General features: G+C 40.9%; 2 protein-coding genes across 3 annotated transcripts in view; both read right to left on the bottom strand.

Moving 5' to 3' along the window:
- The window catches only part of LOC124039908 (MAGUK p55 subfamily member 2-like), a 113570-nt gene extending 110850 nt beyond the window's left edge, over nt 1–2720 (bottom strand). Inside the window, exon 1 of the mRNA XM_046356458.1 lies at nt 2599–2720. The gene's annotated coding sequence lies outside the window, so the exon portion shown is untranslated. The remainder of the gene's footprint in view (nt 1–2598) is intronic.
- A 465-nt stretch (nt 2721–3185) lies between these two features.
- On the bottom strand, nt 3186–17353 carry LOC124039223 (peptide Y-like). 2 transcript variants are annotated; one of them, XM_046355127.1, is made up of 4 exons: nt 17263–17353; nt 13056–13243; nt 5230–5310; nt 3186–3464 (listed from the first exon to the last, which is right to left on the bottom strand). In XM_046355127.1, the coding sequence occupies exons 2-4, from the start codon at nt 13241–13243 to the stop codon at nt 3440–3442; spliced, it is 294 nt and encodes a 97-aa protein (XP_046211083.1). In that variant the 5' UTR covers nt 17263–17353; the 3' UTR covers nt 3186–3439. The 2 variants fall into 2 exon arrangements, with proteins under 2 accessions (XP_046211083.1, XP_046211084.1); XM_046355128.1 differs by having other exon boundaries at nt 17273–17338.
- Between the last annotated feature and the right edge of the window lie 992 nt (nt 17354–18345).

Below are 18345 nucleotides of genomic sequence, written 5' to 3'. Positions count from 1 at the left end.
AACACTCTAACCACTAGGCAACGCTGCCGCCCTCTTCATTTGACAAGGACTAAAAAAGATTTGCTAGTAGATTGTCGATGTGATTCATGAGAATGATTGCTTGTCTAGCTTGCTAGCTAAGATTTTGAACGTATGATGTTGACATAATTAGTCCAATCAAAGCTACAGTAGATATAACGTGATTTGACATAATTTTATCTGTGGCCAATGACCTTGAGCCTTCTTGGACAGGCACTTTTAATGTAAAGCCTTCTTGGACGGGCCCTTTTAATGTAAATCTATGGCACCAACCAAGGGGGCTTGAACTTTCTAGGTCTCCCTGTAGATTTTGCGGTGAAGTAGTGTCCCCATGAGTAACAGAACACTGAGCAAATCAAAGCGCAACTAGATTACCAACCCTTACTCTCTGTATTTGCCCCTGGCTGTCCCCCCACTACAGAAAGCACTGAGCTAGGCTTAAACACTTGCATTTTGGACCTGCCTTACTCAAGATAGCGAAAAAGAGACCATGTTTGTATGAATCTTTATTGACTCAATACATTTTTTATTCAATTGTTTGCAAACGGATACATGACACGTATTAACGCCAAAAGAACATGCAAAACAGGTTGGGTTCAAGCAGGTGGGGCTCTCCCTGAATGACAGGTCTGTCATGCCTGCTCCCACTCCCCCTCCCTGGTGCTCAAAAGGCACCAGGCTCCCCAGCATTACACACTCCTGCCACCATCATTACGCACACCTGTCTTCCCCCGTCACGCATATCAGCGATTATTAGACTCACCTGAACTCAATCCTCTATGTCATTACCTCCCTTATATGTGTCTGTTCCCAAGCTCTGTTCCCTGTCAGGATTAATGTTTGTTTGTCTTTACATACCCATTTCTGATGCTGTCTCTGTCCTGTTTGATGTCTGTTCCCTGTCAGGATTAATGTTAGTTTGTCTTTACATACCCGGTGCTGATGCTGTCTCTGTCATGTTTGATGTCTGTTCCCTGTCAGGATTAATGTTTGTTTGTCTTTGCATACCCATTTCTGATGCTGTCTCTGTCCTGTTTGATGCCGGTTCCCTATTAAATGTTCTACTCCTTGTACCTGCTTCTCTTCTGCAGCGTCGGTCCTTACAGGGTCGCCACTGGTAAAACGACATCTAGCCTATTTTAAATGATGAGCGCTTCATACATTCACCTCTTCATGTTTTTATTGTATTTATTTTTTATCATTCAAATCATATTGTTGAGTTTCTATACTTCAAAAGCAATACTTCAAAATCATTCAAGGAGACCCCCGGGTCGGTTCCGAGAATTGATCCTCCGGGACGAGTACTTGAAGGGGGAGCATTAGGGTGGGCAGACCCTACCCCAGGCTGGCAGCACCGGTTATGCTCATTGTTTATGGGGTTGTGATGGTAATAGAGGGGGGGCTGCACATAGGTTTGTGGGGATATAACTATTGGGGAGAGCCCCATTTTCTCTCTGGGGAGATACCTCCAACAATGTTTATAACTAACCAAAGATAGACCACAGCCTGTATTGAGATCAAATGTTTTTGAAATTAGCAGAATGTTGGCCCAAATTCATCTCATTCCATCTTCTCCCACCGTCGGCCACTGGGCTTCCTCTCACCGCCATATTTGGTAATGAGTGGAAACCCAGAACCGGATGCTTCACATTTATACATCCCGTGAAATATCTGTGATACGCTGTACTGCAAGCTAGTTCAGACTAGGTTTGCTGTTTTGTGCAGCGATATCCCCGTACCTAATGTAGTCTAACATTGTCTGTGACATGAACCGTATTTCCCTCTCTGTCAGTGTGTTATTTAATCTAACGCTAGTAAAGTTGTAAAATCGGGAAACCCCTAAACACCTCAATATATTCCGAATAAAACTGGGTGGCGACGTGGGCATGCGCCAGGTTACAGGTGCTACAATGCATATGATGTCCCACTGTCCTTATAGCTACATAAGGTCTGGAATTCTGCTATTGTAAAACAGCCATTTTCTCCCAGTCCAAATTACATGTAAAATTGGATGATTGATCATTCATCATTAACTCATAGGTTATTGTTCATACTTGTAAAGTCAGGGAATGTTATAATTCCCTAGCGCAAAATATGGGAGTCTGCACACGGTTTACTATCCCCTCACACAACTCGAGTCCCGTAAGTGGGATAAGAAAACAAAATCAGAAATAGTTTTTGCTTAAATGCTTTTCTCTCAGGCCAGTCCTCACGAACTGTGGGCTTTGTATGCACTACGCACATATGTAGGCTCCTGCGTAATAACCATAGCCATCTATTGTGGACGAAATCTAGAGGTAAAGTGCTTGCTGGCTAATGGTTTGCACTGTCATCCTTCGTGAGATTGTGATACCACCACTATCATGAATTCACACTGTCTAGTCAATTCATTTGTCATTTGGATTCCAGCATAAAACAAGCCACCTGGTGCCAGGCGCACATCACGGCAGAATCCCAATCGATTTTAAATAGCCGGTCTACGAAGAGGAACATTATGATGACAAAAATGTATAATATTCTAGTCTATATCAACAACCTCATTCATTCTATTCAACAAATTACTAGTTTATGAGCTCATACCTGTTAGGTTACCTTGCTTCAGTTAGTTCCAGTGTCCAATTCGAGCTGAAAGCTAGACGGAGCGGCTGAAATGTAAAATCCCTGAGCACGGTTGCTGGAGATAAAGGGGGAAATGGGCTGTGTGACAGTGCAGACCCCACTGAATTGCGATTTGAATGCCTATTGTCGAGTAGGTTGCTTGCGATGGGAATTTCACAAATGATCAGACAGTATAGCCTACCATAAAAAATGAAAGAGTAAACAAATACTGTGTCCAAAAGTTTCAGAATGATGAGTTTCATCTTCACCCTAGGATAACGGTATTAAAATACTTATACTTCAATACATCCCGACTCTTTTTTTTATAATATTGTGAGGAATTATGGTCAACGTAGGCTATGCGTGTCCTGCAGCATGGTCAGTAGACTATGTTGTCTAATGCATACATTGTCACAAAACTCAAATGGCAAATAAGGCAGAGATAGAAAATGGTTAGAGTAACTGAATTCTCTTGTAATATACTGTCACCTATTGGTATGAATATGTAACATATACTGTTAGAAGATGGTACTCTTATAACAACAGGCCTGAATTGCTTGTGGTCTAGGATCATTTATTTCCAATCATGGCTTGTGAACTGAAAGGTCAACTAAAACTAACTACAACCAGATGTATTATTACACATTAATTTATTTATTATTCATTATTTAATAACACATTATTTACAGGATGAGAGATGCGTGTCGGACAGAAGTAGTGGGCCGCACAGTCCAGTGAAGGCTTCCAGTTGAGCAGCCTGTTTGAGTTGTCAGGCCCACCATTGTAAGTGGAACAGCAGAGCAGCACACCAGAGGTACGATATTTACCATAGATCACTGCCATCTGAACTGAAAGAAAAATACACAAAATGTCAGTACCTCAAACTCACTAAACTACAGTGATCAAACTTAGATATTGCTATTCATTGTTGGCACTACTTTTTGGAATTTTAGAATGGATTGGGTTAATTCCACAAATTCAATTCTAATTAAATGACCTCTCCCCGAAAATTCAATTTAATTCAAATTCTAGATTAGTCATTGAATTCAGAGATAATTCAATTCCTCTCAATTCCAATGTTAGGTAGATTCCAATAAGTCAATTCCCAATTCAATATTATCCCCACCAATTCCACAAATTCTAATTCAATTCCGGTAGGCTTTCAGGATAGTCACTTTTCAGACAGTTATACTGGAAATGTAGAAATACAAGTTTAAATAACTTAAAACAAGGACGGGCAACTGGCGGGGGTCTCAACTTACTCTTAGGAGTGAAAATAGTACAATACACAGGTACCAGGTGAAAATTTGACATTTGGTTTGTGCATCAAACAGATGCCTACTGTTCCTAGGCCGTCATTGAAAATAAGAATTTGTTATATACTGACTTGCCTAGTTAAATTAAGGTAAAAAAAAAAGATATTTTATATCAGTCACTCAATTAGCCCATGTCAGCAAACATCTTTTAGATTGGTAAGCTAGTCTAGTGGCCAGCCATCTAAACGTGTAGTGATCATGGTCGAATTACCGACTGGGGGAACCCCATTGATTGATTTTGTTAGACACTCTCACTCAGATGTCATACATAAAAAATGTCTCCACCCTATGGCAAAATGTGTAGAATTCCAGCAAATTAGCTGTAAAATTGCTAATTTTTCTCTCCGCCCAATGGCAAAATGTGTAGAATTGCACAAATTTAAATCTAAAACGTAAATGTTTTCTCTCCACTGTCAAAATGTTTTCCTTGCTAGATGGGGGGGGGGGGCTCCAACAAAATGTAGTTTAGGGGCCATAAAAGGCTAGGGCTGGCTTTGACTGCATGTGTGGGTAAAGATGTGGGTATGCAGACCCTGTAGGGACCGACGTCGGAGATAAGAAGCAGGTACGGGGAGTCAACATTTAATAAAGAACAGACATGAAAAAAGACATGAACAGCGTTAGCAAAACAACGACGATTGACAATCAATGCTGAAGCGGGGAACAGAGCAGGGGAACAGACAGATATAGGGGAGGTAATGACAGAGGTGATTGAGAACAGGTGAGTCCAATAATCGCTGATGCGCGTGACGAGGGAAGGCAGGTGTGCGTAATGCTGGGGAGCCTGTCACCCGGGAGCGCCAGGGGGGAAGAGTGGGAGCAGGCTTGACAGACCCATGAACCACTGCGTCTCCTTATGAGTTCAGATTTTTTTGTGGCCCCCACCGCAATCAAAATTGCCGATTCCTGATTTAAAACAAATCCTGCTGTCAATGTTTTATGCTAAGTGCATTCATTTCACTGCCAGGGAAATGCACAAATGATGATTTCCAATTAAATTCCAAAGATTAAATGTTTTTCCAATTCCAATTCAACTCCAATTCAAACAATCCAAACAGTCTAATTCCACTTCGATTACAATTCCAAAACTTGAAGATTGTTGAATTTCGAATTGAATTTAATGTAAATTATCCACGTCATGAGTGAATTCAAGAAATGAATTGGAATTTCAAATGAAATTGGAATTGACCCCAACCCTGTGGGTCATGTTGATATATTAAATGTATGAGTATATTGGAACACATCGGAGACGCAGTTATTTTGAATAACCATGTCCCCAATCTCTTCATCCTCTCACCGTGTTGTTAAGTCGCCTTCTGACTCGTCTCCAAACAGCAACCACGCCATAGCTGACTCAGGGGAAGACCTCTTCCCATACCTAGTGTACACAGAGAGGCCATCACTGTTGCTGTATGTCACCAAGAGATATACAGTGCTTGCTGGAGTGTGCTGACAGGGGTCCTATGATCATGTCATGTCCCCTTGTGGCCATGAGTAGCCTGCCCATCTCAAAATTTACATCACCATGAATTCCAATACCTACCAATTCATATATCCGAGATCCCTTGTGTCCTATCTCCTCACCTTCTTCTCAACCGTATTGGAGGAGAAGATCCAAGATCCTTTCCTTCGGACCTCCCTCTCACATACATTTTGAGAAGAAGGCGAGGAGAGAGAATGCTAGGAATCGAGGAAAGATTCATTGAGAAAGAGTAAAAGTGTCAAGAAATGAAACATTCTAAGTGCTTATACCCTACTCGGTGTACTCACTAATCACCAATGCCCTTTTCATTTCCAGAGGCAAGATCACATATCTCTCATAGCTCCAAACGAGGAGAGATTTCCAATGTCCAATGCTCAGTAAGGCTAGCAATCCTCAGCTCCACAGGCAGCGCCAAGTCTTTTAAAATATCTTTACTGAAATCAATGCCTGGCCATTGTGGAGTGATTCAGCCATATGTTCTACTGTTAGTGTTTTGTTAATGTTATTAGTATTCTTTAAAGTTACAGTTGCCAATGCTGCTTTGTGTATTGTTTATCATATGCAGTGGTGACCTGTTTTGCATGTTATTTTGGCATTAATACGTGTCACATATCAGTTTGCAATGTAAATAAAAAAATAAAAATGGTTGAGTTAATAAAGCCTCCATACAAACATGGTCTCTTTTTTTGTTTTGTTGAGTAAGGCAGGTCCAAAGTGCAGGTGTTTCAGTCTAGCTCAGTGCTTTCTGTGGTGGAGGGGCAGCCAGCGGAAAATACAGAGCGTAAGGGTTCTCTAGTTGCGCCGTGATTGGCTCAGTGTTCTTTCACTCGTGGGGACACTACATCACTGCCAAATCTACAGGTAGAGCTGGAAAATTCAAGCCCCTTGGGTGATGCCATAGAGTTACATTAGAAGTGCCCATCCAAGACGGCTCAAGGTCATTGGCCACAGATAAAATTACGTCAAATCACGTTATATCTACAGTAACTTTGATTGGACTAATCATGTCAACCTTATAATTTCAAAATCTTAGCCAGCAGTCATCTACATTAATCAAGTCAACAATATACTGGCATATGAAGAGAAATAATGATAAGAAATTATAGATAAAACGTATTGGTGCTCATTGGCCATTGTACATAAACATTACACAATAGGTTGGAAATCGCAAATTCAACAATGACTGGTTTGGAAGGAATCGGTGGCTTAATGCAAGCATTGCAAAGCCATCACTAGCCTGCTATTCAGTGGAGTGGGTGTGTGGTCCCAGTTCTCATTTAAGGTTCTCTTTATCAAGCTTAAAATGATAAATATTCAACACTGGCCATGCTGTCAATCCAGCATGATTTTTGCCACGCTCAAAACAACTTAACTCAGAACTGGGAAATTTGACTTCAGTGATTTCAGGATAAATGGTAACTCAGCTAAAAACGAGAACCGACTGTGAAAATACGTTTTGAACGGTCATCCAACTGGGAATTGTACGTATGGAATTTAGGCCTGTTTCTCGAGCTACAACCTGAAGATCACTGAAATCATCATGATTCAATCTTGTTTTTTTTCTCCAGAATTTTCAGTTGTCTTGAAAGCACCATAAATCCAGAGAATGCCAGACTTTGATGACAACATTTGCCCACAAGAAGGACCGTTGCACCACCTTCCTGTTCAAGTGAGCACAGAACAACAAGTTAAGTCGAAAAATGTCATGTATGCTGCTGCATAAATGACGTAAAATGCAAGATATGTATACTGTAGCTAAGAAAAAAATACAAAGTGTATGTTGTGTAGTAAGCTGTTAGTAGCTAATGTGCCTCACCCTAATAAGTTGGTCTATTTTCCCTTCTTGATATTGCCTACTGTTCTGACTTGGTGGTGTACACGTAGCAAATAGTCTGTTTTAGAGAAATGTAATCATTAAATATTGTAAGAGCTTTCATTGTCTGCTTATATGCCCCCTTTATTTATCCAACAGTTCTGACTTGGTGTACAGAGAGAACACTGTAAGAACAGCCCATGTTCAGAATTCTGTCACTGTACATTTCAAAAGTGCTGAACAAATAGTTACATTGACTATGTCCATCCTAGCTCGCTCATTAATGTCTTAAATGAAATTACGGGTTGCCTCTTATCCGCTTGTCGAGTTGTGCTACAGTTTCTACATCTCAATTGTCAGTAGAAAGCATATTTGTTTAAGCAAGTCAGCCATATCAGCGCTGTTTTTTTAAAGGCAGTAAATGAGGCTGAATTAATTGTTTTGCTGCCAGACTAGGCTTTGCTGATAGCCAGCTGTAACAGTGGTAAGGTGTTGGGACTGCTGTTGGTACAGCTTTATGTAGGACCTAACAGTTTGTGGGCACAGTTTGTCACCATTATAGTGCAATTAATGTATTGTTTAGTGTTGTGTTGTGTTGTGGAGTAGCTTTACTGGCATGCATCCTCCCCACAATAAATGTGGATTTGCCCCACCAAGATTTACATGCTAAAATCTCCACTGATTGCATGCAGCATTATTCCGTATTGCCATAATTGTTATTGCATTGGTTGCAAAAGTACTTCTGCAGAAGTGGTTTATTTGTTGTATTGTTAAACATCGTTTTTTGTATGCACACGCTACCACAGCGTTTTCCATAGTGCCCTTTATTAAGGTGTTTTTTTCTGCCATTGGCGAGCTTCTAGAGACATCCCAGACAGCTCTTGGAGCATGCTCATGTGCAGAGTAAATTACGACCCTGTGGTACCAGGGCAGCTCTGATGAGGCCTCAGCCTGGCAGATTCTGGAGAGAGGGTGCCATAAATCTTGACACTTTGTCAAACCAAGTACTTGGTTTCTCTCTCTCTACAAGAGGCGAATGTTTCTGTTTATATTGATGCTGATAGTTAAATAACTCTTAATTCTTAATACCGTTTAGTATGTGTTATATCTTTGTCTTGTAGAACCACAACAATAAGATTCCAAGTCATTCGGATTACTAAAATCATATAAATATCCAGCTGTTTGTGTGTGTGTGGCGGTGACTATTAAGAGTACAGCACTGTACTGGGAAGAACCAAACCAATCAGCTATAAGTATATAGCGGGTGAGGGCATTCACATTGACCACTCAGACGGGTGAGGGCATACCAGCCAATCGTTTTTACGTGGTACTTCTAGATGGATTTACTGACGAACAGTTTTTACATGGTCGGTAATTTTTCCGGATTTAGTGACCAATAGTTTTCACAGCTGTACTGAGAGACAGGGGCAATTCCTGTTGAGCTTTCCTCTTGCCCCAAGACACAGAGATAGGACATGAACTTAAGTTAATGCCTACTTTTTCTCTATCCAACACACCAGTCATTGGAGATCACACATGCACTGTACAGCAGCGCATCATTGCCTACAGCAGTCTTGCCCTTACATCCCAGGTTGGGGGAATAATGATAGCAACTCATTATAGATCAGTATAATGAAACCAGACAGATCAGGTACATTTGCCGGTAATAGCACATCTCCATTACACAGACCAAGGTCTCAGTGGAGCCATTATAGGTCTCTATCGCTGAACGCAAGGTAGGTCAGTGATGGAGCAAAACCAGGCTCCTTTCCGTTCCTTTCCATACCATCATTATTTTTAATAACTACACTCTGCAATCTCCAAATACTAATCTCTCTGCTGCATATGTGGCTTTCCAAAACTGGAATTAAGTTATGTTATCACAGTGTTCAGAACAACAGGCTGGTCGGAGAGCCAAGACATCATTATCCTCAGGCTTAGTTCAAATATCCTCTATAGAAAATGTTGTTGTCATGCGCACATCTTTAAAAACTTAGGTGCTGGGCTAATAAATAACATTTGTAAAGAATCATAATGAATCACAGAGGTACATGTGGTCATAAACGATTATAATCAAAAGAGTAAAACCCACAAATTCAGATATACAAAAAGTTCCATATCAGATTATGCATATTGTTTATGAGTTTGCACCACATATTTATGAACAGCTGTGCCTGGTGTCCTTTGTGGTGTGCTATCTCATGAACTGATATCATGTATTCAGGTGAGAGGACACCTGGGGCAGTTGATTCGTGACTTGCCCTTCGTGCCCGTTCCCATACCCTATAATTTTGTATTTCTTTGTGACTCGTTTGTATATAGGTAGAGCAGACAAGCCACATGCCTGATGGGCAGATGACTGGAAACCCTGATTAGAAGCACCTACTGCTCATCGGTTGTTCTCTACAAATGCTGTTTTGAATTCAAATAAAATTGTAGCTACACACTGAAGAAGGCTCTAATGCCGAAACCTCTGTGCAAACTATCCCTGATGCAATTAAAATAATTTAAGTACGCTTTATGCAACATCTTTTTGAGTGCGAACCCATTACACCTTTCTGTTCATAAAGGATTATAAAGTGCCTTCGGAAAGTATTCAGACCCCATTAACTTTTTCCACATTTTGTTAGATAAATATGACATTTACATAAGTACAGTACTTTGTTGAAGCACCTTTGGCAGCAATTACAGCCTTGAGTCTTCCTGGGTATGACGCTACAAGCTTGGCACACCTGTATCTGGGGAATTTCTCCCATTCTTCTCTGCAGATCCTCTCAAGCTCTGTCAGGTTGGACAGGGAGTGTTGCTGCACAGCTATTTTCAGGTTTCTCCAGAGATGTTCGATCAGGTTTAACGCTGGGCTCTGGCTGGGCCACTCGAGGACATTCAGAGACTTCAGAGACATTCTAGACAACTCCTGTGTTGTCTTGGCTGTGTGCTTAGCGTCGTTGTCCTGTTGGAAGGTGAACCTTCGCCCCAGTCTGAGCTGGCTGGAGTGTTTATGGACATATTCAATCTCTCCATATCCCAGTCTGCTGTCCCCATGCTTCAAGATGTCCACCATTGTTCCTGTACCCAAAAAATCAAAGGGGACTGAACAAAATGACTATCGGGGCGTAGCACTCACTTCTGTCATCATGAAGTGCTTTGAGGGACTAGTTAAGGATCATATCACCTCTACCTTACCTGACACCCTAGACCCACTTCAATTTGCTTACCGCACCAATAGATCCACAGACGATGCAATCACCATCGTACTGCACACTGCGCTATCCCATCTGGACAAGAGAAATAACTATGCAAGAATGCTGTTAACTTCTTGGTGACAGGGGGCAGTATTTTCACGTCCGGATGAAATGCATGCCCAAATTCAACTGCCTGCTACTCATCCCCAGAAGATAAGATATGCATATTATTAGTAGATGTTGATAGAAAACACTCCGAAGTTTTTTAAACTGTTTGAATCATGTCTGTGAGTATAACATAACTTATTTAGCAGGTGAAACCCAGAGGACAAACCATTCAGACTTTTTTTGAGGGTGTCACTCTCTTTTCAATGGATTTCCATTGGGAATCCAGATTTCTAAGGGACCTTCTTGTTGTTCCTACCGCTTCCACTGGATGTCACCAGTCTTTAGAAATTGGTTGAGGTTATTCCTTTGTGTAATGAAGATGTAGCACTGTTCAGAACGAGGGTCACTTGTAGTGTACTGTTAGATAGAGGCGTGTGACCAGAAAGCTAGCTACAGTTTGTTTTCCTCCTGTATTGAACACAGATCATCCCGACTTCAATTTGATCGATTATTTACGTAAAAAATACCTAAAGTAGTATTACAAAAGTAGTTTGAAATGTTTAGGCAAAGTTTACAGGTAAACTTTTGAGATATTTTGTAGTCACGTTACGCAAGTTGGAACCGGTGTTTTTATTGGAATTACATATTGGAATGCCAACAAAAGAAGCTCCTCAAAGGTAAGGCATGAATTATATTTTTATTTCTGCGTTTTGTGTCACACCTTCAGGGTTGAAATATGCTTTTCTCTCTTTGTTTACTATGGCGCTATCCTCAGATAATAGCATTGTTTGCTTTCGCCTAAAAGACTTTTTGAAATCTGACATGTTGGCTGGATTCACAACAAGTCTAGCTTTAATTTGCTATCTTGCATGTGTGATTTCATGAAAGTTTGATTTTTATAGTAATTTATTTAAATTTGGCGCCCTGCATTTTCCCTGGCTTTTGGCCAGGTGGGACATATCCCAGAGAGGTTAACTGACTATAGCTCAGCATTTAACACATAGTACCCTCCAAGCGCATCATTAAGCTTGAGGCCCCGGGTCTGAACCCCGCCCTGTGCAACTGGGTCCTGGACTTCCAGACGGGCAGCATCCTTGGTGGTGAAGGCAGGAAAAAACACCTACACTTCGTTGATCCTCAACACTGGGATCCCACAAGAATGAGTGCTCAGCCCCCTCCTGTACTCACTGTTCACCCATGACTGAGTTTCCATGCACGCCTCCAACTCAATCATCAAGTTTGCAGACGACACAACAGTAGTAGGCCTGATTACCGACGAGACAGCCTACAGGGAGGAGGTGAGGGCCCTGGGAGTGTGGTGTCAGGAAAATAACCTCTCACCCAGAGTAAACAAAACAAAGGAGCTGATTGTAGACTTCAGGGAACATCAGAGGGAGCACTCCCCTATCCACATAGATGGGACCGCAGTGAAGAAGGTGGAAAGCTTTAAGTTCCTCGGCGTACACATCACTGACAAACTGAAATGGTCTACCCACAGAGAGAGTGTGGTGAAGAAGGCGCAACAGTGCCTCTTCAACCTCAGGAGGCTGAAGACATGTGGCTTGGCACCTAAAACCCTCACAAACTTTTACAGATGCCCAATTGAGAGAATCCTGTCGGGCTGTACCACCGCCTGGTACAGCAACTGCACCACCCGCAACTGCAGGTCTCTCCAGAGCCCCAAGCATCACCGGGTGCAAACTACCTGTCCTCCAGGACACCTATAGCAAACGATGTCACAGGAAGGCCAAAAATATAATCAAGTCCAACAACCACCCGAGCCACTGCCTGTTCACCCCATTACCATCCAGGCAAGGTCAGTACAGGTGCATCAAAGCTGAGACGGAGAAACTGAAAAACAGCTTCTATCTAAAAGCCATCTGACTGTTAAATCGCCATCACTAGCACATTAGAGACTTGAAATCATTGGCCACTTTAATAATGTATATATATTTTGCTTCTCATATGTATGTATTGTATTCTATCCTATTCTACTGTATCTTAGTATATGCCACTCTGACATTGCTCTCCCAAATATTGATATATTCTTAAATCAATTCCTTTACTTTAGATTTGAGTGTTTTGTTGTTAGATATTACTTGTTAGATATTACTGCACTGTTAGAGCTAGAAACACAAGCATTTTGCTACACCCGCAATAACATCTGCTAAACACGTGTATGTGACAAATACAATTTGATTTTATTTGATTTGAGTGCTTTGGAGCAGGTTTTCGTCAAGGATCTCTCTGTACTTCGCTTTGTTCATCTTTCTCTCGATCCTGACTAGTCTCCCAGTCCCTGCTGCTGAAAAACATCCCCACAGCATGATGCTGCTACCACCACGCTTCACCATAGGGATGGTGCCAGGTTTCCTCCAGAAGTGACCTGGCATTCAGGCAAAAGAGTTCAATCTTGGTTTCATCAGACCACAAAATCTTGTTTCTCATGGTCTGAGAATCTTCAGGTGACTTTAGGCTTCCTGAAAACCCAATAGGCTGAAATGTTTGCTTTGTTAGAGTGCTGACTCACTCACCTCTGTCTAGTAATGAGGTTTATGTAGTGTCGCAGCGCCGTGTTGTATCTGGCCCATTCCTCCGGAGGCGCGTTGTTGTCAGGGCTCACAGGTTTGGGCGGGTAGGCATCTGCGAAGGTGCCCAGACTAACCAGCACGCACACGACGAGGGCTACGAGGATCAACCAGGGTCTCAGTATGTTGGCCATCTGTAAATAAAGAATGTAGTCAAACATTTCCCTGAAAACTGCTGAACATAGTTTTGTTTAAGGTAAAGCTTTTGATGAGTAAGATTTGGTATTTTTGAAAGGAGGATTCATTAGAGACGCGTTAGCAGGTGCTCGGTCTATGGTGCCGAAATGTGTGCCAAAGTTGTTTACCAAATAAATAAATTGGTCTTCAACCTATTGATTTTACAGTGCTAGGTAACAGTCTGGAAATGTTAAGTAATGATAATGAAGAAACGCTTTTGTACTCTAACATTCGGACTTGCTACTGCAATTGGTCGTTCTTGAATTGCGGTGGCAGTTTGCGTCCCTTGCCTTTGCAACCACGAAAAACACTTTCAAATTACAAACAGTTACACATGCATGGTTTTGTTTATATTGAAGTGTTTATGATGTGTCCCTAAGTATTATGTCATTGGTGTTAACACTTTGAAAATGACTCATTACAAAGGATATACAAGGACCTTGAGCATTCCCTCCAGTGGCAAACTGTTTTTTGGGGAGTGGTCTTTATTAATACAAATGATTAACTAATCACACCCTTTTATTATGTCCTAAATTGTAGGATTCCATTGATCATGTGGTGTGTCTAAATGTTACTACGGGTTAAAGGGTTAATTCATTACCTTATATTTGGGCATTTGTTGCCTCCATTTAAGAAAATCCTCAATTATCAAAAATGTGTCATGGGTGTTATCATCATTGGTGTTACTACTCCTAGGGTGAAGTCAGCATTAGTGAGACACTTTTTGGTGAATCACTATGTATAAAATCGAAATCAGCCTACCCTACTCAACTAATGTTTATTTCAATTAATGAAGGTTGTATCTACATGTTTATGATGAAACAAGTTGATATTTTATTATTTGGTGGATGCTACAATCTCTAAAACAACATCAGACCCATACTTTTGCTAAAGTGTGTCTTTCAGTTGTAGTGGGACACTTTAGTAGATTTTTTATTTAACGAGGCAAGTCAGTTAAGAACAAATTCTTATTGACAATAACAGCCTATGAACAGTGGGTTAACTGCCTTGTTCAGGGGCATAAATGACAGATTTTTACCTTGTCATCTCGGGGATTCAATCCGGCAACCTTTCAGGTTAGTGGCCCAATGCTCTCACCACTAGGCTACCTGTGGCCCCACGGCCCCCCTTCAGCAGATGAAGTAGAGAACACTTTGCAGGGGCTTATAGATAACACACTCTCCATGCCCTTGCAAAAGTGATGTTGGGACATTCCAAGCTCTCCATGAAACTCTAACTAGAGCACTCTGGAGTCCGCACAGCCTTTACTTGATCCTGAAGCAACTCTATTATTCCTCAAATGTTGTCCACTTTCATAAATGTAACCTCTTTTCTATCCTTACTTTCTTACATGCCATTGTCCATTGTTTCCTTTCTTTCCTGCCCTTGTTATTGTTTCTCGCATTCCTTCCAATGTCATATGATTGTTATATTATGCTGTTTATGTGCTATATAGTGTCTAGAATACATTTTGAGATGTTATAAACTGCTACAACAACCTATTTTAAAGGCCTAGTGCAGTCAAACAACTGATTTGTCCGTGTTTTATGTACAGTGAGTGTACTAAACATTAAGTACACCTGCTCTTTCCATGACATAGACTGACCAGGTGAATCCAGCTGAAAACTATGATGACTTATTGATGTCACTTGTTCAATCCACTTGAATCAGTCTAAATAAAGGGGAGGAGACAGGTTAAAAATATATTTTTAAGTCTTGAGACAATTGAGATTGTGCATGTGTGCTATTCAGAGGGTGAATGGGCAAGACACAAGATTTAAGTGTATTTGAACGGGTATGGTAGTAGGTGCCAGGCGCACCGGGCTGCTGGGTTTTTCACGCGCAACTGTTTCCCGTGTGTATCAAGAATGGTCCACCACCCAATGGAGATCCAGACAACTTGACACAACTGTGGGAAGCATTGGAGTCATCATGGGCCAGCATCCCTGTGGAATGCTTTCGACGCCTTGTAGAGTCCATGCCGATGATTTGAGGCTGTTCTGAGAGCAAAAGGGGGAGGAGCAACTCTATATTAGGAAGATGTTCACGCTATCTCCACGCTACGAGGTTGGAATAATGTTGTGAAAACTAAGACGATGCCCTTTTAGTGTAAGAGCTGTATGAAAAGGCCGCCTGAAATTTCTGCCTGTTTTAGTGCGATGGAGTTTTCGACTTCCGTGGTAACATCACCATGCAATAAATTAGTTAATAGACCAATAGGTCGATAACAATAAAACGTCAGAATATGGTGCAGAACGTTCGATTTGCCTGCAGCGGGGCTAGCAGACTTGCAGCTCGGGTAAAACCATTGACAACTGCGTGCCGTTATCAAGGGATTTTTAAAATAAGTGTTAACTATTTGGTTGTAATATCATCCCCTCTTGAAGAGCATTGTCAAAACTAAAATGTGTAGATTATTCCATGCAAAACAATTGCACACATTTAGCTCTATCATCAGAGTTATAGGCCTACAGCCAGGCATGCCTTTCATGATCAGTAAACATCATGTAATCATGATCATGATCATGTCATTTCAGTCAATATTGGCCACTATTAATTGCATATTTGAGTGATATAAAAGTGAACTATACCTGACCAGTATGAGTGGTTTAAGGCTCACTTCCCATCTTTTGTGGGGTCTGCCTGTCAAGCAGCAGTAGGGGCATTCGCCAATGTAACGGTACTGTTACAATGCCTTCAGGAAGTATTCATACCCCTTAACTTACTCCAAATGTTATTTATTTAATTATCTATAGTGGTGATGACAGTAGTCTGACTGACACCTTTAACCAGGACGATGTCAAGCACTTTCCAAAAGCCTCATCTCTGATGAAGCAAAGCTAAGAGACACATTGTTTGCTTTAGCTATCTAGCTACAAGCCAAATGGATCTGGCTCGCCTGACTTAATTGAAAATACATTATCAAATGATGTTTGCTGATTGCTGTAAAACTCTGATGATAGAGCTAAATGTGGAATAATCGGAAATGCTAGTTCTGACTATGCTCTTCAAGAGGTGATGTTAAAAGCAGGTAGTTATGATGTTTATTTATCCCTTGAAAACGGCATGGATTTGTCAATAGTTTTAGCGGAGCTGGGGTCTCCTTGCCCCACAGCAGCCGAATCAAACGCTATTGTGATGTTTTGTTGATAAGCAAAATATAAGAGAGTTCCAAACCTTTCTGCCAATTACAGCTCAGTTTCACTTTTCCCCTCCTCACTTAGACCACTCCCACACAGTCTTAGCAATATTCTTGCTTGAGAAATTGCCCTTTGCTAAGCTATTTTACGTTTATTTTTGACAATTTTAATTTAAAACAATCGCAGTAAGGTACTTCATTGTTAGAAATCATACGATATTGAGACACAAACGGCTGCATTGGATATTTCATGTATTTTTGAATATCTAAAGGAAATTGCATTTATATTGATTAACAGATGTTTTGTGCACAGTACACATTTAGCAGAAAACCAACAGCATATGTTGTGATTGGGTTGCAAAATGACCACAGTGCAGGACATTCAAACATGATGCCCCACTACACCTGTGGGATATATTACAAAGCAGGACCAAAGAGTTAGTCAGATAACTTGTCTAATTGTTCTGAAATAACTTTCAAAAATTTTGAAAGATAAGCTTGAAATGGGCATGGTCTAACTGGCTCAAAAACCCAAACTGCTTTGTAGTATATCACTCTGATGTCTCACTAATTCTGACTTCACTTTACTGGTGGCACAATGTTATCATAATGGTAAAATATCATCAAGCTGCCATATTAATTGATTTACAATGGGAAGATACTCACATAGATATTATTTTATTTATTCAAATGTAGGCTAAGATTTTTTCTCTTCTAAAATGCATTGCCCAAAATGCTACCGCAATTCAAGAACGACCCAATTGCTAAAACTACCACAACAGTCAAAACCTCCCAAACTCAGCCTTACATTGATAGTCTCAGAAAGCAAAAACTCACTTTTACTCACTTCGCGGCAGGCTTGCGTCCCAGGTTTTCACTTGGTTCTTGTTGTGCGTCTTGTTTTTACTACCCAAATCCCGAAGGTTTATATAGGCAAGGCTATGTGATGCGCGCGCCATGAGATACAAGTAGGCGCATCCAATGAAAACCACACCCCTATTCTTTTTAACAATAGTCATTGGCCAGCTGGTGATCATAGTTTTGTGTAACAAATGTTTATGACAAATTGACTGTATCAATAACGCGCAATAAGGGTAAATACATGCATATAATAACCATTAAAGAAGAAATGCATTCGTACATAAAGGCCTACTTCTGTCTAAGTGCATGACACATCGTGTGTGCTGGGTTTCATCACTTAGAGGACAGTTTGAAAAGTAGCCAGTCCTGCTTGGACCACAACTGCAAATGTGGGACAAACTGCCAGTTCTCAAAGATGATTTCACCATATATTTCGACCCTTTATTATAACAGTATTGGGTCACCACTACTCATGCTACCCATTTAAGGCCAAGTTGGTCTCCTGAGAGGAGCACACACATCGCATTCATTCTCATTGTGTACTGAATACTAGTGTGTTTTCCATACATTTGTGAATCATTGCGTTTGTCAGATAATATTTAATCTTTCACAAAATATGTAGATTCATTTTCCACTTCTGCACACAACTCCTGTAATGCAACACACTTTATTCCATTACTAAAAACTGCACGAAAATAAAAAGACTTCACTCCCCAATTGCAAAGTAGCTATACAGCTCTAAGAGTAACACACCAATATAAATTAGGCCTATATGTCTGACAGCAGTTATTAAGCCACATTTTTAATTCTATGCTGCTGGCCTTTTTTATTTATAGGCAACTATTAGTATAGGCCTATAACTAGAGGGGAGTCGTGAGTCATGCCCTCTGGTTTGAGAAGTTTAGAACCACTGGTTTAAAGCAGTTTCTATGGACCCCCCAAGGTCGTTCACCCCCCTCCCTAAAATAAACATCTAATCTGTCCGCCAGACAGCCACTCATAGAACAGTCAACAACAACAAAAAGAAACTGAAAGAAAGTACAGACTACCGATCGCTGT

Source organism: Oncorhynchus gorbuscha, linkage group LG07, assembly GCF_021184085.1.
Source record: "Oncorhynchus gorbuscha isolate QuinsamMale2020 ecotype Even-year linkage group LG07, OgorEven_v1.0, whole genome shotgun sequence".
In the NCBI taxonomy this organism is placed as follows: domain Eukaryota; kingdom Metazoa; phylum Chordata; class Actinopteri; order Salmoniformes; family Salmonidae; genus Oncorhynchus; species Oncorhynchus gorbuscha.
Note: the sequence above shows the minus strand (reverse complement) of the source record. Positions and strands in the feature narration are given on the sequence as shown.

Coding starts and splice junctions, on each gene's coding strand:
- LOC124039223 (XM_046355127.1), bottom strand. CDS start 13,243: ATGGCCAACATACTGAGACCCTGGTTGATCCTCGTAGCCCTCGTCGTG. Junction 5,311..13,055: donor AACCTCATTACTAGACAGAG/GTGAGTGAGTCA, acceptor TGTGTACACTAG/GTATGGGAAGAGGTCTTCCC. Junction 3,465..5,229: donor GAAGGCGACTTAACAACACG/GTGAGAGGATGA, acceptor TTTTTCTTTCAG/TTCAGATGGCAGTGATCTAT.